General features: G+C 43.9%; 1 protein-coding gene across 1 annotated transcript in view; it reads right to left on the bottom strand.

Moving 5' to 3' along the window:
* Positions 1-489: 489 nt before the first annotated feature.
* ARHGEF33 (Rho guanine nucleotide exchange factor 33) overlaps positions 490-18,467 on the bottom strand; it is a 45,835-nt gene continuing 27,857 nt past the window's right edge. The window contains exons 11-16 of the mRNA XM_032410347.1: positions 18,218-18,301; positions 16,595-16,743; positions 15,397-15,561; positions 12,137-12,950; positions 7,708-7,847; positions 490-651 (exon numbers count right to left, since the gene is read on the bottom strand). Coding sequence (XP_032266238.1) covers positions 522-651; positions 7,708-7,847; positions 12,137-12,950; positions 15,397-15,561; positions 16,595-16,743; positions 18,218-18,301 — 1,482 coding nt within the window. The 3' untranslated portion in view covers positions 490-521. The remainder of the gene's footprint in view (positions 652-7,707; positions 7,848-12,136; positions 12,951-15,396; positions 15,562-16,594; positions 16,744-18,217; positions 18,302-18,467) is intronic.

The raw sequence follows: 18,467 nt of genomic DNA, 5'->3' as shown, positions 1-18,467 counted from the left end.
AAAATACAACTCTGTTAATTGATCCTTTGCCTTAAGGGATATTAGGTATTGCCTTAGGGTTTTTGGAAGACATATAGCAAGACAGAACTGGCCCCTAACATCGTGTGTATTAGCCTAAGAACACTGGGATGAATTCATAAGGTAAGTGCCTAGGAAGCATAAAACTCACATCCATGTTACATGCTCAATATTATATTAGGGGGAATGACTTCAAGTTGGAAGTTTTTGTTCTTACAAACATTTATTTTCTTCCAAATTTACTGTGTTTCTGTAATGCTGTGAAAAGTCTTCACTTCCCTTTTCCCAAGTGTTGAGGTTCAAAAAGCCAGCTCTCAACTATAGACTAATCTTCATCTCTTCAATGTCTTGTATGTTGACTTAGTTTCATATGTAAGTATTTATATTAGTTTTCCTCAGGGATTTATACATCAATATATATATATATATATATACTCCTACACAGATATATACAAGCTTTTTATCCTCATCTTACCACTTGACAATACAACTTTAAGTATGTTTTACACAGCTGTTCCTTGGTCAAGGTCATTTGCAAGAGCAAGTCGGTTTCTGAAGAAATCTTGTTTGGTGGGTGAAGGATCCATTGAGGGATTCTCATTAGTTTTTTCCCTGTATTCTGATCCACTGGACCTAAAATCTCAGCACACAGATAAAGTACAGGTTGATTTGGTTTTAATTGTTTTCAGATATTTTATCCAAATTGTTTTGCATTTGTAAAACAGTTGCCTCTTAGATCTGGAATAATTTTTACTTCCCTTCAATTTCATGACTCAGGACACGTGTAACTAAAATTTGCAACGAACATAAAGAGAATATCTTTCTAATGCTTTATGGAGACAATTGTGACAACTGTGTATGTTAGTGTAAGATACTGTGTATAACGTTGTAAAAGGGAAATAAAAGCTCAGAAAATTTAGGAAATCCTATTTTTGATTCAACCAAGTAACTACTCCACAAATTACCAAGGCCCTTAAATTAAAATGGATGGAATTCATTGTTCTCAACCAAGGTTATCTATCAAGGGCCATTACTGAATTTGGGCATTACATTACAAACTCTTGCTTTTGCTTGTTTTCATTTTTAAATGAAAGATTTATTGAAGCCAACCACACATATATGCTACATTTGATAGAATGCAGAAATTAGTACAGTAGTCAGATTGAGGAGATTCTATAATCTCAACCACCACAAAGGAGACCAAGCCCAATCAATAGTCAACAACTCAAATCAGTCCAATTGAGTCCCCAGTCGAGGGTGCATTCTTCCTTTATCTTGGTTAAGCCAGTTGGGTAATCCATTCCAGCTCTGCACCTTCTCCAGTTTGTTCATGTCAGAAGTCCCTGGAGGGAGGAGGCTTTCTGGAAATAACCTCTGATAAGCTAGGCTGGGGCCCTTTGGCTAACTTAAACTCCGAGCTAGAATGGGTAGAACTAGCCCACTGACTAAGAACCAATATCAAAAGACCTCATGCAGGATGTATGGAAGTGATATTAGACATGAAGTTCTTTATCCAAAGCTCCTATACAACTGAACAAGTTCTCCATATGCTGAGGCAGAATCAGGCATCCTTCCACTATCCACAAAAGAAGGATAAGTTCTTTTACTGTCTTTGGTATGCTACGAGTCCTCACAGTTGTTGTTAGATAAGTTAATTGTGACTCTATAATTTACTGAATTAATTGGGCAGAATTCAAACATCCCTTTACATTATTCAAGGAAAGAAGTTGGATCCACACAAAGACTAAAATCTTGATGTCTGGACACCTAATGACTGACTGGATTTTTTTATTATTCACCCTGATACTTGGTACCATAGATGAAGCCAGAGCTGCCCACCACGTTTTCTACTTCCGGTCAGGAAGAAGCACTCTTCCACTACACCCCGGTGCACAGAAGGAAAACTATTCTTTCTCTCAACACCAGTCCATCTGCGTACTCATCAGATAAGATTATAGCTTATCTGGTAGGGTGAAAGTCCTATTCCTTTTCAGAAGCCCCTTTGGAACTCTCCCTTGAAACAGCCTCCACATGCCCCACCCTAAAACTCCACGCCTCTTCTCAACTCAGAGTTCCCACCTACCTACAGTTCAAATCATCCCTGATTAGTACAGTTATGCCCAAAATGTTAGGAAGATATATTTTTGACACTTTTATTCTTTCCCCATATCTTCTTCTATCCAGAAGGCTAGGAATGCCTATAGTTTTGGGGGTGGGAAATAAGAAGCAAGATTCGAATCTGGCTGGTGTTTCTTCTGAATGGTTCCCCCATATGGCGGTTTCTCATCAGAAAATCATTAGTCAAAACTTAAAATCTTTACCTCACATTTCCCCTCTTAGCTGCATCTGATCTCTCCAAAACCCAATATGTCATACTTTGATGGTTCCAACATGCAACTGTTTAGTGTTTACCTGGAAATGGGAAAGCTTTGATGTCACCACCAGCCCCAAGGACCACAGAAATCTTCACCAGTTGCGTTCCCATTTCTGAAACAAATGCCAAAATCGCCCTGTCTAGTTTTCAAAGTCCACAAACTCAGCTTAGTATTTTCTTTTTTTAACCGCTCTTCTCACAAACCACTTTCTCGGTGTCTCCAGGTATGTGAATTTCTCTGCATTTCTTGATATTAACTATTAATTAACTAATGACTAACTTGCTAATCCTTTTCAAAATCCAGCATTCTACTGTAGCCATGACTATAAGCTTATTTTTATCCTTTTAAAGATAATTTTAACCGACCTCTTTGCAATGCTTACACAGTATGTGGCCACTTGGACTCTTCCAAATGTGTGGCTATTAGGCTTGGAAGTAATATGTACCTAAATTACTGGGAAATAACCTGCAGAATCTAGGAGAAGGGGCCAGTGTATTTGCTTTTATTCCCTTCATCTATAAAACAGAAATGGCTTTTGAGCTCCTGGGGCCATTTTGGTCAACTGCAGGGCAGATCTGAGCAGACACTAGAGGGACAGGCAGGCTAATGCTTGCTGGATAAGCATACAGTGGCTGCCAGTACATTCTGACACATAGCAATCCAAGTGTTTGATGGAAAGAGAATAACCTGTTGCTACGTTTCCTTCCACTTAGTCCACAGAGACAAAGAAAATAACAAGCTGGGTAGATCATACAAGTATAGATCTGCTACAAATAAGCCTTGCAAGTTTATTTGGAGCTGGGGAAAGGAGGAAGGGGAAGAATCCAGTGCTGTGGAACCCTCTCACCTAAGAAGGGCTGGTTTTCTGATTGGAAAGACTGTCTGCTATGAAAGCTTTAGGAGACCTGCACATGGAAAAGTAAGGGAGCAGGGGAACACCCATCCTGTCGCCCAAATCAGTCAGTCCTGGTAATCAACAGGGTGACAAATGAGCATTCATATACTGTATGTCTGTTGAGTGCTTACTATGTTCTAGGTACTAAACCTTCAGCTAGGTTACCCTTACCTTTGAACTGTAAGCTTCTAATGGGCTACAACTATGTCTTACTTCTTTTGTGCTAGACAGAACCTAGTACCCTAAAGACCCTTAACTTAGTGATGGATTTCAAATGACCTATTAAGACACATTTGTAATGAGGTTTAAGTCATCTAAAATGTTATGCCTTCAATCATCTCCTTTAATTTTGAAGTAATGTAGGGAAATGAGATGAGAGAGGAGCCCGGAGTGGGTAAGAAACGGGAGAAGGACTTGAGATAGGTTGTGAGGAGGTAAAGAAGAAGGTGGGGTAAATTATCAATTAGTTCTTTAGTAGTCCTGTTTTCTATTACATGCTCTGTTCCATAGCCAAGGCTGGGCATATACAGAAACAGCTGATAAGACACCAAAGAAGAGGACTCATGGATGTTTGGTTACATGGGGTCCTGTAGAAGTATGCTGTGTGTGTGTGTGTGTGAGATTAAGAAAATAGAGAGATTTTGATGTGATTGGTGCAGGGAGGGTGATGATGTAGGAAGGAGACAGTCTAAGGTATATAAGTTATAAAATGTTAAAGAGAAAGAGAATGGGTGAGGAAGCAGAATTAATCAGTTGGAAGCCATATTTTTTTTATTCCACTCCCCCAAATTTGAGGATAAAAAGAGCCTCTATACTCGCTACCCCTAAACTGTCTTACATAATCCTCTTCCTCCATGCCACACCCCAACCAAGAATACTTATTAAACTAAGTGCAAGATTTATATATAAAGATAAAGTAGCATTTGCCTCACACTTCAGAGTAGTCTAGATGTAAGTCTTGAACAGCCTCCATATTCAGCCTTCCAGAATGGGACAGTTTGCCTTACTCCCTACTCAGAGGCAGAGAGATAAGGATTCAGTCCAGCATCAGCCTATCACATTAGATCTGTTCCTGGCTTCTAAGGATCTTCATTTAGAATTTTTAAAGTCACTTAACATTTTCAAGCTTTAGATATGTAGTCTTTATTCTGATCAAATCTGGGCAGCTTTCAGGGACATGTGACCTGGTATCTACCCAGGACAAATGTGCCTGAGACAGAAATAATCAGAGCATCATCCTTTTCCCCAAATATCTTGGGCATTTTGGGGGATTTTTTTTTTTTTAATGATGTCAACTTGATCTCCCTTTTGAATCCTTGTGGGTCTGAGCATTCGGCCCTCCCAGCCTCAGAGGGAAGAGAACCCTTTCCCAGGTTTTCTGTTGCATCTGGCTCCATGCCTAGCTTCATCCCGAAGCAGCACTCTGGGTGTGTGGGGCCACCAGCCAAACAAGCCCCTATGGATACAAAAAGGGTGTCAGTGTAGACAGGAATGAGCCTCCAGAGGGCTGTGGGGGAGGCAGGCAGTGAGCCCCAAATGTGACACAGGTGGTTTTTCTGGCACGAGTCCATCTTGGACCTCTGAGGCCAGGTTGTGGCATGGTTCTAGTACCCAGGATTAACCACTTCTTAAAGTCACAGGGCTTGCTGCCAGCCTGACTCTCGACACATGGGAGGAGAATGAGCTAAATGTCTCTTTCTGGTTCCTCCCTGGATCTGTCCACATGCCTGACTTCAGAGTGCAAGTTCCTATGTAACAGCTGGGACTATGTCATTCACGATTCCTATACAAGTGTCCCACACAGCACATGCAAAGAAGAAAGAAGGCTTAACTACTGAGAAGAATGGTGCGTTCTCAACTGAGTTAAGAGCCGCTGACCTTTCTGTGCTTCTCTGGGACCTTCTTGCCCTTCCTCTCTATCTTAGCATAATGGAGCAAATGTCCCATGGTTCTTGCATGAGAACACTCAGGAGAAGCTACTCAGGCTGCTTCTTTATCCTGTGCAGAGTCCCAAAGCGCCCACTGCAGCTCCCTGACCCAAGGCGATACGCAAGTATCACCTGGTGGTGCTCACGATCCTACCCCAGATGTTCAAAGCCAGGAAAGCCTGCCAGAGGGAGCAGCTCTGTGGTACCCCCTTTACTTCCATTCATATACCACTTCAGATTTGATACAAAGGCAGCAGCAGGGTTGGTGGCAGCATTGTGACTGATGCAGGAGAGACTGATCTATGAGAAAGGATAAGAGGACTAAGGAGACCCATTTAACCCTCTAAGAAGGATCTCCAAAAGGTGCAAGAAGACTGAAAGCAATTAACCAACATGAATTTAGAGAGTCCACAGCTAGTCCTCAGCATTGTGCCAAGGGCTGGGGGCGGGGGGTGGTGGTGGTGGGAGGGCTACAGAAAGATAAAATCAGGTCTTCCACATGGTGAGTCTTTAAAATTATAGGTCCCAACGCCATATTAATTTCTTGTTCCAGGTGTTAAAAAGATGTGATTACTCAGATTGATCTAAAACAAAGCCAAAGTACAGATAAAGCAAATCTCAGCACTAGGAAGGACTCAGGTGCTTATCTTGGGCAATTTCCCACTCAGTGCAGGAATCCCTTCCATTAGCATCCCTGACCAGGGTCATCTAGCTTCTACTCAGGAGAACCCACTCCCTCACGAGGCAGCCAGCTCCAGTTCCAGTACCTGCATTTTTAGAAAGTTCTTCCTCTTACCCACCACTCCTAGTTCCGCCCCCTTGATACGGGGAGGCCAAGTCTACTCCCTCCGCCTCAAGTAACTGGCAGAGCATTTTCTTACATCGCTCTGAAAAATGGGAATTTGTAAAGGAACCAGCGGTGAATCCATGGCTCACTGTTTCCTGACAGACCCACTCACTATAAATGGCAGTGGGCAAAAAGTGGCTCTTTGTCTGGGAATACTGTGGTCTAAAAAAAAGATAGGCTGAAGCAGTGCCTATCTTAGGAATCCTTTAGAAGGATTCAGGAGCCTAAATCCTAAGGTTAGGCTGGAGGGTTGTCTGCTTCCAGGTCTCTCCACCCTGGGCAAACATGACAGAGGTAGGTACTGGGCCAAGAAAAATCTAATCTATGAACATAAAGAGAGGGATAGGAGTCTTAAATCCTCACCCCCTGCATAAAGGGATCTAGCAACAGACATGTGTCCCTTAGCAAAACTGAAAGAGGACTCTGTGGAGTAGTACTGTGTCTAACTGCAATACTCTTGCTCTCTTCCTCTTCCTCATTCTTCCAGTAACAACAGGCAGGGACCCACACTCACAGATCCTCTAATCTCAGTACCACCCTCCCCATGGGAGAAAAATTAGACAAACCTTCCAAAAAAGTCCTCACTCCAGGCCTGCCCCCTTCCATCGAGACCATTATCTAAATCAGCCAGTAACTTCTACCCTCAAGGAGAAAGTGATGTCCCTCAATTTCCTCACTTATCAGCAACTCTCCAAAGGCAGTTATAGTGTCTTTAACTTTTCCATCCACTAACTGTTTAAAACTGACTGCAAGAACCTCCTCTCCCAAGAGAAACTAAGTAGCAGGGAAAATCTCTCTAAGGGAGGGGGAGGTGGGGCGTGAGGACCAGTGGAGATAAGAGACAGTAGTCTCCCAGGCAGGCAATGGCTGGACTGGAGAAGCCCTGTCAGGTCAAATGCTAAATGCTTAAATCTCTCTTCCCTACATTTCATGCTGGGGTCTGGCCACCATCTCCCAGTCTATAAGACAGTGCTGATAAGTGCTGGCCAAAATGCCTAGTAGGTGATTTCCTACAACAAGGACTTAGAGTCTTAGAAGGACCACAGAAGGGAAATGTCTTGTTTTGGCCTCCTATGGAGTACAGAAACTCCATTAAAGTGATTTTTTTAACTAGGGCCCAAGTCAAATCCATTCCATCATTTCTGCTAAGGAAAACACTAGCAAAAGTCCCAATAAACATGTACTATAAACATATAGTTATCCAGGGTAACTATAAGACTCCTACAAGCAGAAACGCTGAGATGCCTTGGAAAACTTTCCACAGGTGGGGAGATTTGGATGGAGCATCCATTACACCCAACTCCAACAGTGGACCCCAGGCCTCCCCGTCTAAAAGGATTTGATTGTCACCAGCTCATTACCCTGGGGACCTCCTTGGCTTACTCTTCTCAGACACATGACTTTGGGAACAAGGAAGTGGAGCTAAAAGAGGCAGAGACAGGGCTGAGTTTGCTTTTACGCTAGGAGATTACAGTGAGAACTCTTCACCTGATGGGATTCGGGATTCGCGGCTACTGGCTGCAGGCACTGAGCTTGAAGCTGTTGTGTGAAACCAGGCTACTTAAACCTTATTACTGTTAAAACCTCCAGACTTAGCCCAAAGGGAAATGAGTTACAATGCTGTCTTGTCTAAGGGCTACTCACTTCTTTTTAAAGAGCTTGCGGAAGGAGCTGCGAAAGCCCCCTTTCTGGTCTTGCCTGGGGTTTTGATCGCTGAAAGATGTTTGTTCGCTTTCTCTTTCTTCCTTTGGACAGAATCTGGTGGTGTCTTCTAAATGCATCTCCTGAAAATACAAAAGAGGGATGTTTATTTACTCTTTCCAAAGTTAACCTTATCCTGACTGGGACAATTTTTTTTTAACTTTGTCACTTTCCTCTCCCACCCCACAGACTAACGGTGAGCACCCTATTCCAACTAAAGCAAACCTAGGCTAATTAAGAAATGAGAAGTTGAAAAGTGGATAATCTGCTGAGCGCAGAAGTATTTTGTATGTATCAAGGCAAACAGTCTTAGAGTAGGTTTATGGTATAAAAATAATTAAAGATCAGGACATAAGGGGAGTTAGCGAGTATCTAAAGGCCATGGAGACTAACTTCTTATTCTGGCACCAATCCTGTCTTGCTGGAAAACAAGTAGGGGGCCCCTCTTGTCTCTGGGAATGTTTCTCTTTCTACAAAATAAGGCAGTTCCTTCATTGCAATGCTAGTTTTAAACTCATGTTCCTAACTCTCCATTTTAGACATAAACAAGGGAAGGAGGTTTTGCGGGGTCAGATCTGTTTAGAAGTAGATGCCAACCATGTCTATATGGGCACGTACGTGCATGTGTCTATGTGTACCTGCCACACACTTCCAACCTGCAAATACAACTTTAATATAGTTTTTGGCATTCTTAATTTGTGGTATGTGCAGTGTAAGGTAAAAATTAAAAAAAAATAAGGCTCTATCTTCTGTGAACTTTCTAGTTTCTACGTGTGAGATGTGCTAAATAAAATAGACATGCACTTATATTTATGTCCATATAAATGAAATATTTACTGTGAGGTGACTGAGACTTAAAAGCAACCTAAAATAATTTAGTTGCTTCATTTTGAACCTAAGAAGAGAACCCAAGGAGTCAAAGCAAAAACCACCCTGAAACTTTCATGAATTGGACGGGTGACTGCTTGCTGACAGTGAAGTGAGGCGTGGGGAAGATTTTTTTTTTTTCAGGAAACATGGGTTTGACTTTGAGAATTTAACTTGGGGTTACAGTAGCAGATCTAGAGGTCCTCTAAGACGCTACTAAGATTCATTATTAAACTATGGAGAGCAACATCTTGATGGCTTAGTGTGGGGTTTCTCAAAGTGTGGTCCTGGGGCAACAGGATCAACTGGGGCTTTTATTTAAAATGTACAGCCCTGAGCCCCAACCCAGACTTTCAGAATCAGAAACTCTGGAGTTAAGTCTAGGTAATCCTTATGCACACTTTGATTTTAAAAACCAGTGGTTTAAGGTATGGACCTGCCCACCTGCACTTAATGTTTATATGCATCGCCTGGGAATCTTGCTAAAATGCAGACTCTGATTCAGTAGGTCTGGGGTGGGGCCCAAATTCTGCAATTACAATAAGCTCCCAGGTTAATGAATGCATTTACCACTAGTCTAAGGACCACATTTTGAAAACTGGGCTTTTAGGGACTGTTTAGGAACTAAATATATTAAGTTTAAGGAAAATCTCTCTGTGCAATCATGATCTTGATAATATCTTGCATTTGTATAGCATTCCATACTTTACAAAGCATATGCACATACTTTATCTTATTTGGCCTGAGGCCCACAACAACACTGTGAGTTAGGTAAGGTATATATTGTCTTAATTTTACAGAGGAGAAAACTGGAGGTACAGAGATGCCAAGTGAATTGTCCAAAAGCACGCAGCTATTTGGCAGCAAAGCCAGGACTAGAACCCAGATCTCCTGACACCCGGGTAGGTACTCTTTGCACTAAAGCATGCTGCCTTCTTTCCTGACTCTTAGAGACAGGGTTTAGCTGGCTCTGAGGGGCAGGGGTGGAAGATACACAGAGTATATTTAAGGAGATGAAATAGTAGGAGCTTTATACATCTCAACAGGAAAGAGCTGACACCTTTAAAGATAGGGCTTTTGAAGGGTTCATCTTTCGCAACTAAAACCCCATCTCACTCCCACCTCAACCACTCACACTCACATACAAACACGCACACATTACACATATATACACGTACAGATGCCTGCCCACATACACACATGCACACACATACCCACACACAGCCTCTGCCCACCTGGACTTTGCATTCCACCTTCTCTCTAGGATTCCCAACAATCCACACCTTCTGAATTTTTAGAAAGAAAAAGTTTTTGTCCAAAAACAGAAATAATAAGCAAGGTGAACTTTGTGTGAAAAATTCACATGCTTGAAAAATTTACTGATAACCGAAAGAGAAAAGGCCTCTTTTAACTGACCTCTATTTGACATCTCCTTAGTGTCACTTTCTGAACCAACTTGACTCATGTCTGACACTGTAGGGGATGAAACTTGCTGTCCAGGATGTCTGATTAACAGTACCTAATATACTGTTTATTGTTATCTGGTATGTCTGATAAATAGCCACAAATATTTTCCTCATCGTTTGCTTCTCAGATATATTGTTATTTCTGATTTTTTTTTCCTGTCAATTGTTGAACTCCCATTTTTTCACATATTAACTGGGGGAGGGGAAGACTTTTATGAACATGTGAAATAAAAGCATTCTTTGCAGCGTAGACTATACTAGTTAGAAGGTTTTATATGTTAATCTCTGCCTACTTCAAGTCAATTTGAATTGGCATTATTATTTCCTACCTACTTCCCTTTTTAGTGAACTTTTAAACTTTGACACATGCCTAAGATTGATTTGCCTAAGAAATTTTGCCTAACAGAATTTTGTGAAGTTCAGAGTTGAAAATCAAAGCCAGAAAAAAAAATCTCAGAACTCTGGGGAATCTCAGCAACTTTAGCGGAGCATATGAAGGTCCCTCTTCAGGAACCAGTCAGACTTTGATTCCTGGAGTCTAGATGGCTAGCTACCAGCTCCAGGGCTCTTCATGACCCAGCCCCTTCCTGTTCCTCTGGCCTGATGTCCACCAGTCCTACCTGGCACAGTATTCAAGAGGAAAAGCATCACCCTGCTGTTTTTTAAAAAGACTCATGAGCCTTTTTCATATTTCCCTGCCTCACTCTTCACCTAGGCAGCTTTTAAAATTGAATTCAGACATTCAATTTATCCAGGAGGCCCTGTCCACCATCACCCCCAGCAGGGTTTAAATACCCCTCCCATGTGTTCCCACAATTTATTATAATTCTGTGTTTCTGTGTTTCCCTCCTGCGACAAGCCAGTGGTCCTGGAGGGCAGAGACTTAGGTGCCATTCATTTCTGAACCCTCAGTCCTTAGCTCAGTATCTGCTGAAAAATGAATGAATGAAAGGAGTCAGTGATCCTCAGTCTGTCCCCACTTGCTTGGAAATGGGAATAGGTGGATTATAGGGCCCTTATTCCTGGAAAAACCTCCTTTAGTCTAGGCAAAAGGTCTCCAGAGCTTGATACAAGTTAGTCCTAGACTATATCATTTTCAAGATGTACCAAAGCAGAGCTGCCCTGTAAACCGTAACCACTACTCTTAAAACGAGGTTAAACAGAAAGGATGGTGGCAGAGGTCAGAGCTATCCTGTTACTCTCTGCTTAATCAGAAATTGCGTTGTTCCAATCACATGCAGAGAAATTGTTTGCTCAGGAACTACTAGCCCTTTCATGGATATGTACTTAAACACCCCTTTAAAAGTCCCAAGGCTTGCAGAGAGCAAGGTTGGACATCAAAATACTAAACACTGATATGGACGCCAAAGAAGGTATTTGCGAGTCCACGCCTCCTTGACTATATTGTGTTGTCTCTGTCCCAGTGGAATCTGCAAAGCAACGTGACACCCTTTTCCAGTCACATTTGCCGCAGACTTTGCAGGGAGTCCACAGTGGGTCGGGGCAACCTGCGTCCTCCCTAGCTACAAGCAAGGCTAGCGCGGGTCAGGGAGAGGGGCAGGCCGGCAAATGGGGTTCTGTATTTTGAACACTCCACGAGAAGGTGCGCCTGGCCAGGCAGAGGACGAAACAGGTCTGGGACTAGCGTGCAGGGTTCTGAATGTGAAGTGCAACTGTGAGGTGCCACGGCTTAAGCAGCAAGGCGGAGAACACCCCTAACTCTCTGTACGGGGGAGGTGGGGGGCAGGGTGGTGACGGTGTAGACAGGTCTGAGAGTCCGTCTTCTCTGCTGGCTCTTTGCCGTCATACATACGCATGCAGGACACGCCCTCGTGCCCTGGCACTGCAGAACGGGCGCTCCTGCTCGCCTCCGGGGGCACCTGCCCGACAAGCCTCCGACCGGGGCTCTCCCTCGTTGGCCTCCGCTCCCCCTCTGGCCAGCCCGCTTTCCCCTCCACGCTAGGGGAGCCCAGGCTGCTCCCTGGAGATCTAGGCCCGGGGCTGCCGGCGCTGTGGGTTTGGGTTCGGTTTTACTTTACCCTCCTTACTTCCAAATAGGTCTGCTTTTCGCTTTGGGACCTCTGTTGGGGGAAGTAGGTCCTGGGCGCGCCGCGGGCGGCTGCAGCCGCTGCGGCGGCAGCCGGGCCGTGCGGCTGCGCGGCGCGCTCGGCCTTGAGCGGCGCGCGGCCGCCGCTGCTGCTGCGCGTGCTGTAGAGGCGCGGGGCCACGCCCTCGGCGGGCGGCGCGCGCGGGAACTCCTTGAGCGAGCGGCTCAGCGGCTTGGCCTTGCCGTGTGCCTGCGCCGCCGCCTCCAGCTTGTAGGCGCCGCTGCTGCCCGCCGGCGACGTGGCGCTCTTGGGCAGCGGCTGCAGCGGGTGCTCGGGCCGCTCGGCCTCCATGGCGAAGCTGACGGGCCGCAGGAAGCAGATGTCCAGGCTGGACTCGGAAGAGGCGGGCGAGCAGTTCTCGAAGAGGGCCGGGGCCTGGTACGGCTCCTCGTCGTAGGGCGCGGGCAGCGCGAAGATCTCGCCGCCGTACTCGAACTCCTCGTAGCCCGCGGGCACGAAGCCGCGGGCGTCGGGCAGAAGCTCGGCTGGGGTGCGCAGGGAGCGCTCCACGTTGCCCAGCGGTTCGGCGGGCGAGGGCTCGAAGTCCATCTCGGGGATGGCCTGCAAGGGCCCGGCGAGCGCCTTCACGTCCTGCTCGGCCGCACAGAACTGCGCCGGCGCCAGGAGGCTCTCGGGCCTCTCGTGCTTTCTGCCCTCCATCTCCCACTCACTGGGCTTCCCAGGCTGCATGCTCTCCATCAGGCTTTGCTGTTGTTGGCTTTTCTTCACTGGGGGCATCAAATGTCTTTAAAGGGGAAACAGAAAACAAAAGAGGTGTGCTTATGGCTGGTTAATGCAGGCCTCTCCCCGCAGCTCGAGGCCGGGAGCGACACGCGTCTGCCAGCTACCGCTTAGACACAGAACTGCCAGTTCCTCTCCTCTCCGCCCCCCAGGCGCCTACGTGTGTCACCTACCAAGCTCCACAGGCTTCTCCAGCTAAGGGAGTCCCCATGAGCCCTGGTCGCCCACGTGGGAGGGTGAAAATGCCATCTGTAAAGCAGATGACCGGAGTATCCGTCCGAGCAAGGAGGCTGCGCCCAGAGATGGCTGGTCAGCCAAGGAGGGTCATCACTCGGCACGTGGAAGCTCTGACCCGCCCACCACGTGTCCAGAGCCCCAAGGTACCGCATTTTCTCTGCTCTCCTTTTTTTGCCCTAGCAGTATGATACAAAATAATGGAAAGAACTCTTGTCTGACTTATGGATCTTCACGCTTAAGAACAATTAAACTGCTGAACCTGGATGATGGTATATGGGGTTCACTGTACACTGTACACTTTACTTTTGTATATATTTGAAGTTTTCATAATAAAAAACTAAAAAATTTTGTGGCTATAGCGCATGCTCTATAAGGTCGTCTCAAACTTTCACCGACAAAAACAACCACCAAAATGAAAAGGCTCTCACTTTAAATAAGCCCAATTTCATGTTTAATCATGAGTAATGAATAATTTACATAGGATATTAGGGTAGCATACATATCAGATTGGATGGGATTTGCCAGTTCTGGTGGAAGGTAATTGCCAGGCAGATGTGCGTGCATGACTACACACTGACCCGACCTTTTATTTATAGTTTATTAATTCTACCACAAAAATGCATTAAAAGTGCAGATGTATTAAAAAGAAAAAACAGATGCAAATACTGAGTATCTTTCTCTGGTGATCTTAAGATGAAAATGAGGTCTCACACTCAAAGGTGAAAAGAAATGATAAAATGAAATATTGACCTAACTTGAATCATCTTTTCACTTGGAAAACAAATTTTTTACTGGCCATTTTCCCAACATAGAGTGCAATGGCAGCCATCTTTCTGGTCTGGCTATAATCTCTAGGGATTTTGTTTTTTGGGGCTCTATTTGTTGCACTTCAAAGAAGATAGCTTTATTGTTGTTATAAAACCTGAAGTGACCCACAAAGTAAACACTCTCTTCCTGCCTATCTCCCACTCTCCACCCAGGAAAGGTATTTTTTCTGTATGGAGTTCTCCCCTACAGGATTTGTGGGATTTTCTCTATAGGAAGAAAATCTTCCTGGGCTCTATTTATAGAAAGGTTAATGTCTCATAGGTCCAAAATGATTATGGAATCTCTCTCTCTTTCCATATTTGTACTTCTGTCTTTCAATGATACATGTTCAGTTTTAAGAGATGAAGGCAGAAAGAGGAAACAGTTTATTTTGCTTTACTGATCAGATACTCCTTACAATGATTGTAATTGGCATTTTAAAAATTGTAGTGATTAAAAATTGAAATAATCTCAGTTGCCTACCCGTTACTTCATTGTAATTTTAGAAAAGTAGCTAAAACTTCTAATTTTCCTTAAAATAATAAAACCCAAAGTAGAGATTATAGTCTAAGGAATTACTTTTGTGAGAATTGTATTTGACAGAGTGCTGGGTTTGGAATTTTGAGTTTTAGTTTCCCTTATCTTTCCAGAAATCCTGATTGCAAAAGTAGCTAATTTGACTTTATCCTTATCCTTCAGAGGTAAAGAGTTCCAAATATATATAAATGGCCTAATCCTTAATGTAAAAATCATCAAGAAGTTTGATGAATAAGAATCCAGCTTAATGTGCTAGAGGGTTGTGTGCAGAGACTTTAAAAGGCTGTCAAATACATCCACTGCACAGAACAGCTTTAAGAGAAGCTGTCATAAGTGAAGAAAAGAACTTACAAAATCCCTTTCTGAAGAAGCTTCAAGGGGAATTGGGAAGGGCTAAACAGCATTCTTTTTGCATCACCTCAGGCCTATTTCTCTGCTCAGAGTCTTAACTTCCATTCACCCCTGACTGGGATTCTCTTTCCCTCTACTACACCTTTTGGAGAACTTAAGTGTGTTCCCACCCTTCTGAGGAGCTATAAGATGCCTTCCTGTCTTCTTGTGGCCCTTTCTTCTACTCAATCATTGTCTAAACCCAAAGAAACTTATGCTGTAGGTAGAGGGTAGTTATGTGTGATAAAATTGTTAGGAGTAGCCTTCAGCCTCTGGGCCTGCCCCTTTACATTAGCCTTCCTCTGGGATCTAACCATTGGGTCAGCTGCTCGCCTGCCGTATATAGGCCTGATGGAGCAAGAGGGAGGGAAGAGTCCTGTAGGTCATACTCCTATTCCAGGCTGTCCTGCTACCCCATGCAGATGACTTGGCACCCAAGGGCGTTGCCATATAACCTTTCCATAGCAACAAGTGCTTACGTGACAGCAGGGCCAGAACTGGGAGCAGAAGGGTAGGGTTGCAGTATCTCTTCTGAGTGGATCCCACTGTCACGGACAGCCTCGGGGCCTGCAGTAGGGGAAGCATCTTGTCCAGTATTTGCACACTGGGAAGCCAGCCCTTTGTACAGCTTTGCCATGGATGACCTATGAGAATGGAAGTAATAATTTTCAGGGTGTATAGTGGGAAATTGGCTCTGAACACACAGATTATGCCAAGAAAGATAAGGAGACAATATTTCTCAGCTGAAGCTCAGCTGCGAAGTTCTCTCTCCCTCTCTCCCTCCGTGGTCCTCTATAAACCAGGTTGTTTACATAACAGTGCAGGCTAGATGCTGGGCAAGAATAGGGATGCTGATTAATTTCCTGAGTTAAGTTTGAGGGAAAAGGGTGGTATAGGAAGATGTCCTCCATTAGAGGAGCACTAGCTTGGGAGATGGCATCTTTTTCTGGTCTCAAACATCCACAGAAATGATTGTTTTCTTCATTGGGCTGGGATGAGGTTGAAGGAAATCCAGGTCATTAGGAAACTCTGTTATGGGTTGTTTCTGTTCCTTCTCAAGCCCAGATTCTCCCTAGTCAGCTCTTATTGTTTCTTTTTAGTGTGAAATTTGTTCAACCACCACCCTTATTTGTTTTGTTTTTATCCATAGCACTTACACCATCTATTTATTAACTGGCTGTCCAGCTCTAGAAAGTAAGCTCCACGTGGCAAAGATTTTTGGTTGTTTTGTTCATTGCAGTATACTCAGTACATAGATACATAGTAAGTGCTCAATAAATACTGTTGAGTTCATGAAAGAAACCACATTCTGGCCTTTAAACTGCACTTTTTTGACCTGGCAAGCTTAGGGAAACAACTATTTTCAAGGTGGTTAATAACACAAGGAAGGGGGCCTGCATAGGGATTAGAGTAAAACTGTTTTTATTTCTCTAAAGTAATTGTACCTACTACCTGATGGAAATTACTTTACCACCAGGTAATAGGTCCCTCCCTCCTGTAGCCAACCTGACCACCTCATTTCCCTCCTCTTCTCTGTTCTCTTCTACCCCCGTCAATGCATTTCAGCCACTTAACATACAATGAGGTCACTTTTGACAGGTATCCACATTGACTGTCTATATCCCTGTTCTCAGAAACCTTTGGTCAACCCTCTAGACGGCACCATTAGAAGCTTACTTCTTGAGCTTTTTCCGTTTCTGAATAAGCAAATCCTCATTGCATTGAAACAGCAGGGTGTAATGTGAGATAAATACTCGAAGGCGCTGAACACACACCAGAAGTAGGTAATAGTCAGGGTGTTCCTGCTCTGTGAACTTCAGGACATTCTGGATGGAGATAAAAAGGAGGCAGCATTGCATAATTAGAATGAAACTTTTGTCTCTTGTGCCCCTTGCCTCCATCTGTTGTGAGAGTTTGGTAGCCATTTAATCAGAACAACAATACTAATTGTAAGCTGAATGGTTAAACCTGCTGTTCTCTTTGTCCATCACACCAGGGGAGAATAATAGTCACCATTGCTCCTGTTTGAGTTGGATGTGAATGTTGGATAATTCCTTCTGAAAATTAGAAGGATCTACTCATTAGATCTCTGAGGTAATGAAATCATTGTAACAATTACTATCCATAAGCAATGCCTCATGACCTAAACGAGTCAGGCCAATGGTGAGAATGTCAGGGATCAAGGCAGGCTGGAAGGGGATGATGTTTATGATCAAGCCTGGCCTCGTAGTCCTTCCTATTATATTGCCTAATGTACAGTAGAGGAACATGCATGTTAGTTGGATATGGGAAAGCTAACATTTATTGAATCTCCCTATTGCCAAGTACTAATGCCTTTACAGATTTGTTTTCTTCTTATTTAATGTTTACCACAGCTAGGTTAGATAGGTGCAATTATTACCTCCATTTAACAAGTAAGGAAATCAAGGCACAGAGAAGTTAAGTAATCTTCATTAGGTAACACATCTAACAAGTAGCAGAGTCAGAATTTGAACTCAAGTCAGACAGTAGAATCATACTGCTTGCAAGACCTGGGTTTCAGTCCTAGATTTTTTTCACCTATGAGGTGTGTGAACTTGGGCAAGTTATTTAATTTCTTTGGCTCTCCATTTCCTTATCTAAGCAATGGTAATGATACCTATTTCATGGGATTATTGAAAGCATTAAATAAGATAATTATTGGGGCGCCTGGGTGGTTCAGTCAGTTAAGCATCTGACTCTTGATTTCGGCTCAGGTTATGATCTCAGGGTCCTGGGATCGAGCCCCATGTTGGGCACTGTGGGAAAAATGGTGTGCAGAAGTCAGCTCATCAACTTCCTCATGCTTTCTCTATGACATACAACATGAGCAATATATGGTAGGCCCTTGAACTCAAGCCAAAAGAAAGTAGTCAGGAGAGCAGTTAAGTGCACAGGTTACATAGATACTTCTTAGATGCCAGTGGGTGGGGTAAGGGTTTGGGGGTACATTTAGATGGCTGTAGAACAAGGTTGAAGGGACTGAATAAGTACTCAGAATCTACCAGAAGCTGCTATAGAAAGATCCTGGGTCAGCAGAGGTGGGGATTGCTGGTAAATGAAGATAGAACTTCAAAGGCAGACGTCATGAGCCAAAAATTTTTAGAGATTGAGATTTCATACCACAAAGTAGGAATGGCGTAATCAGCAATCTAAATCATTTCATTACTCCTTAGAAATACCACTGGTTCTTCCTTGACCCTTTACCGTGTTTCTCAGTCACAAGCCACAAATAGCAGTTTAGCTTGAAAATCAGTTTGGTGGCTTCCCAGCCACGCCTACCTGCAGATGTATCAGATATTCAGGGATGCGCTGGACTATGTGAAAAAACAGTGTGTAGATGTCAGATTTAATCTCTTCATCACCCTGAATGAAAGAAAGGTAGAGTCACTCTTCAGTGTCCCTCCAACTCTGGCTGCAGAACCCCAAAGTCAGTCCTACCAGAGCAGGGAGGGTTTTTTTTATTCCCAAGGCATTTTCTTTCTCTAGAGTGTCATGATCCTTCATTGGATCCTTCACTGGATCCTTCATT

The sequence above is a fragment of the Phoca vitulina genome, unplaced genomic scaffold, assembly GCF_004348235.1.
Source record: "Phoca vitulina isolate PV1807 unplaced genomic scaffold, GSC_HSeal_1.0 scaffold12, whole genome shotgun sequence".
In the NCBI taxonomy this organism is placed as follows: Eukaryota; Metazoa; Chordata; class Mammalia; order Carnivora; family Phocidae; genus Phoca; species Phoca vitulina.
The sequence above is the reverse complement of the archived record's forward strand: the minus strand, read 5'-3'. Positions and strand labels throughout refer to the sequence as shown.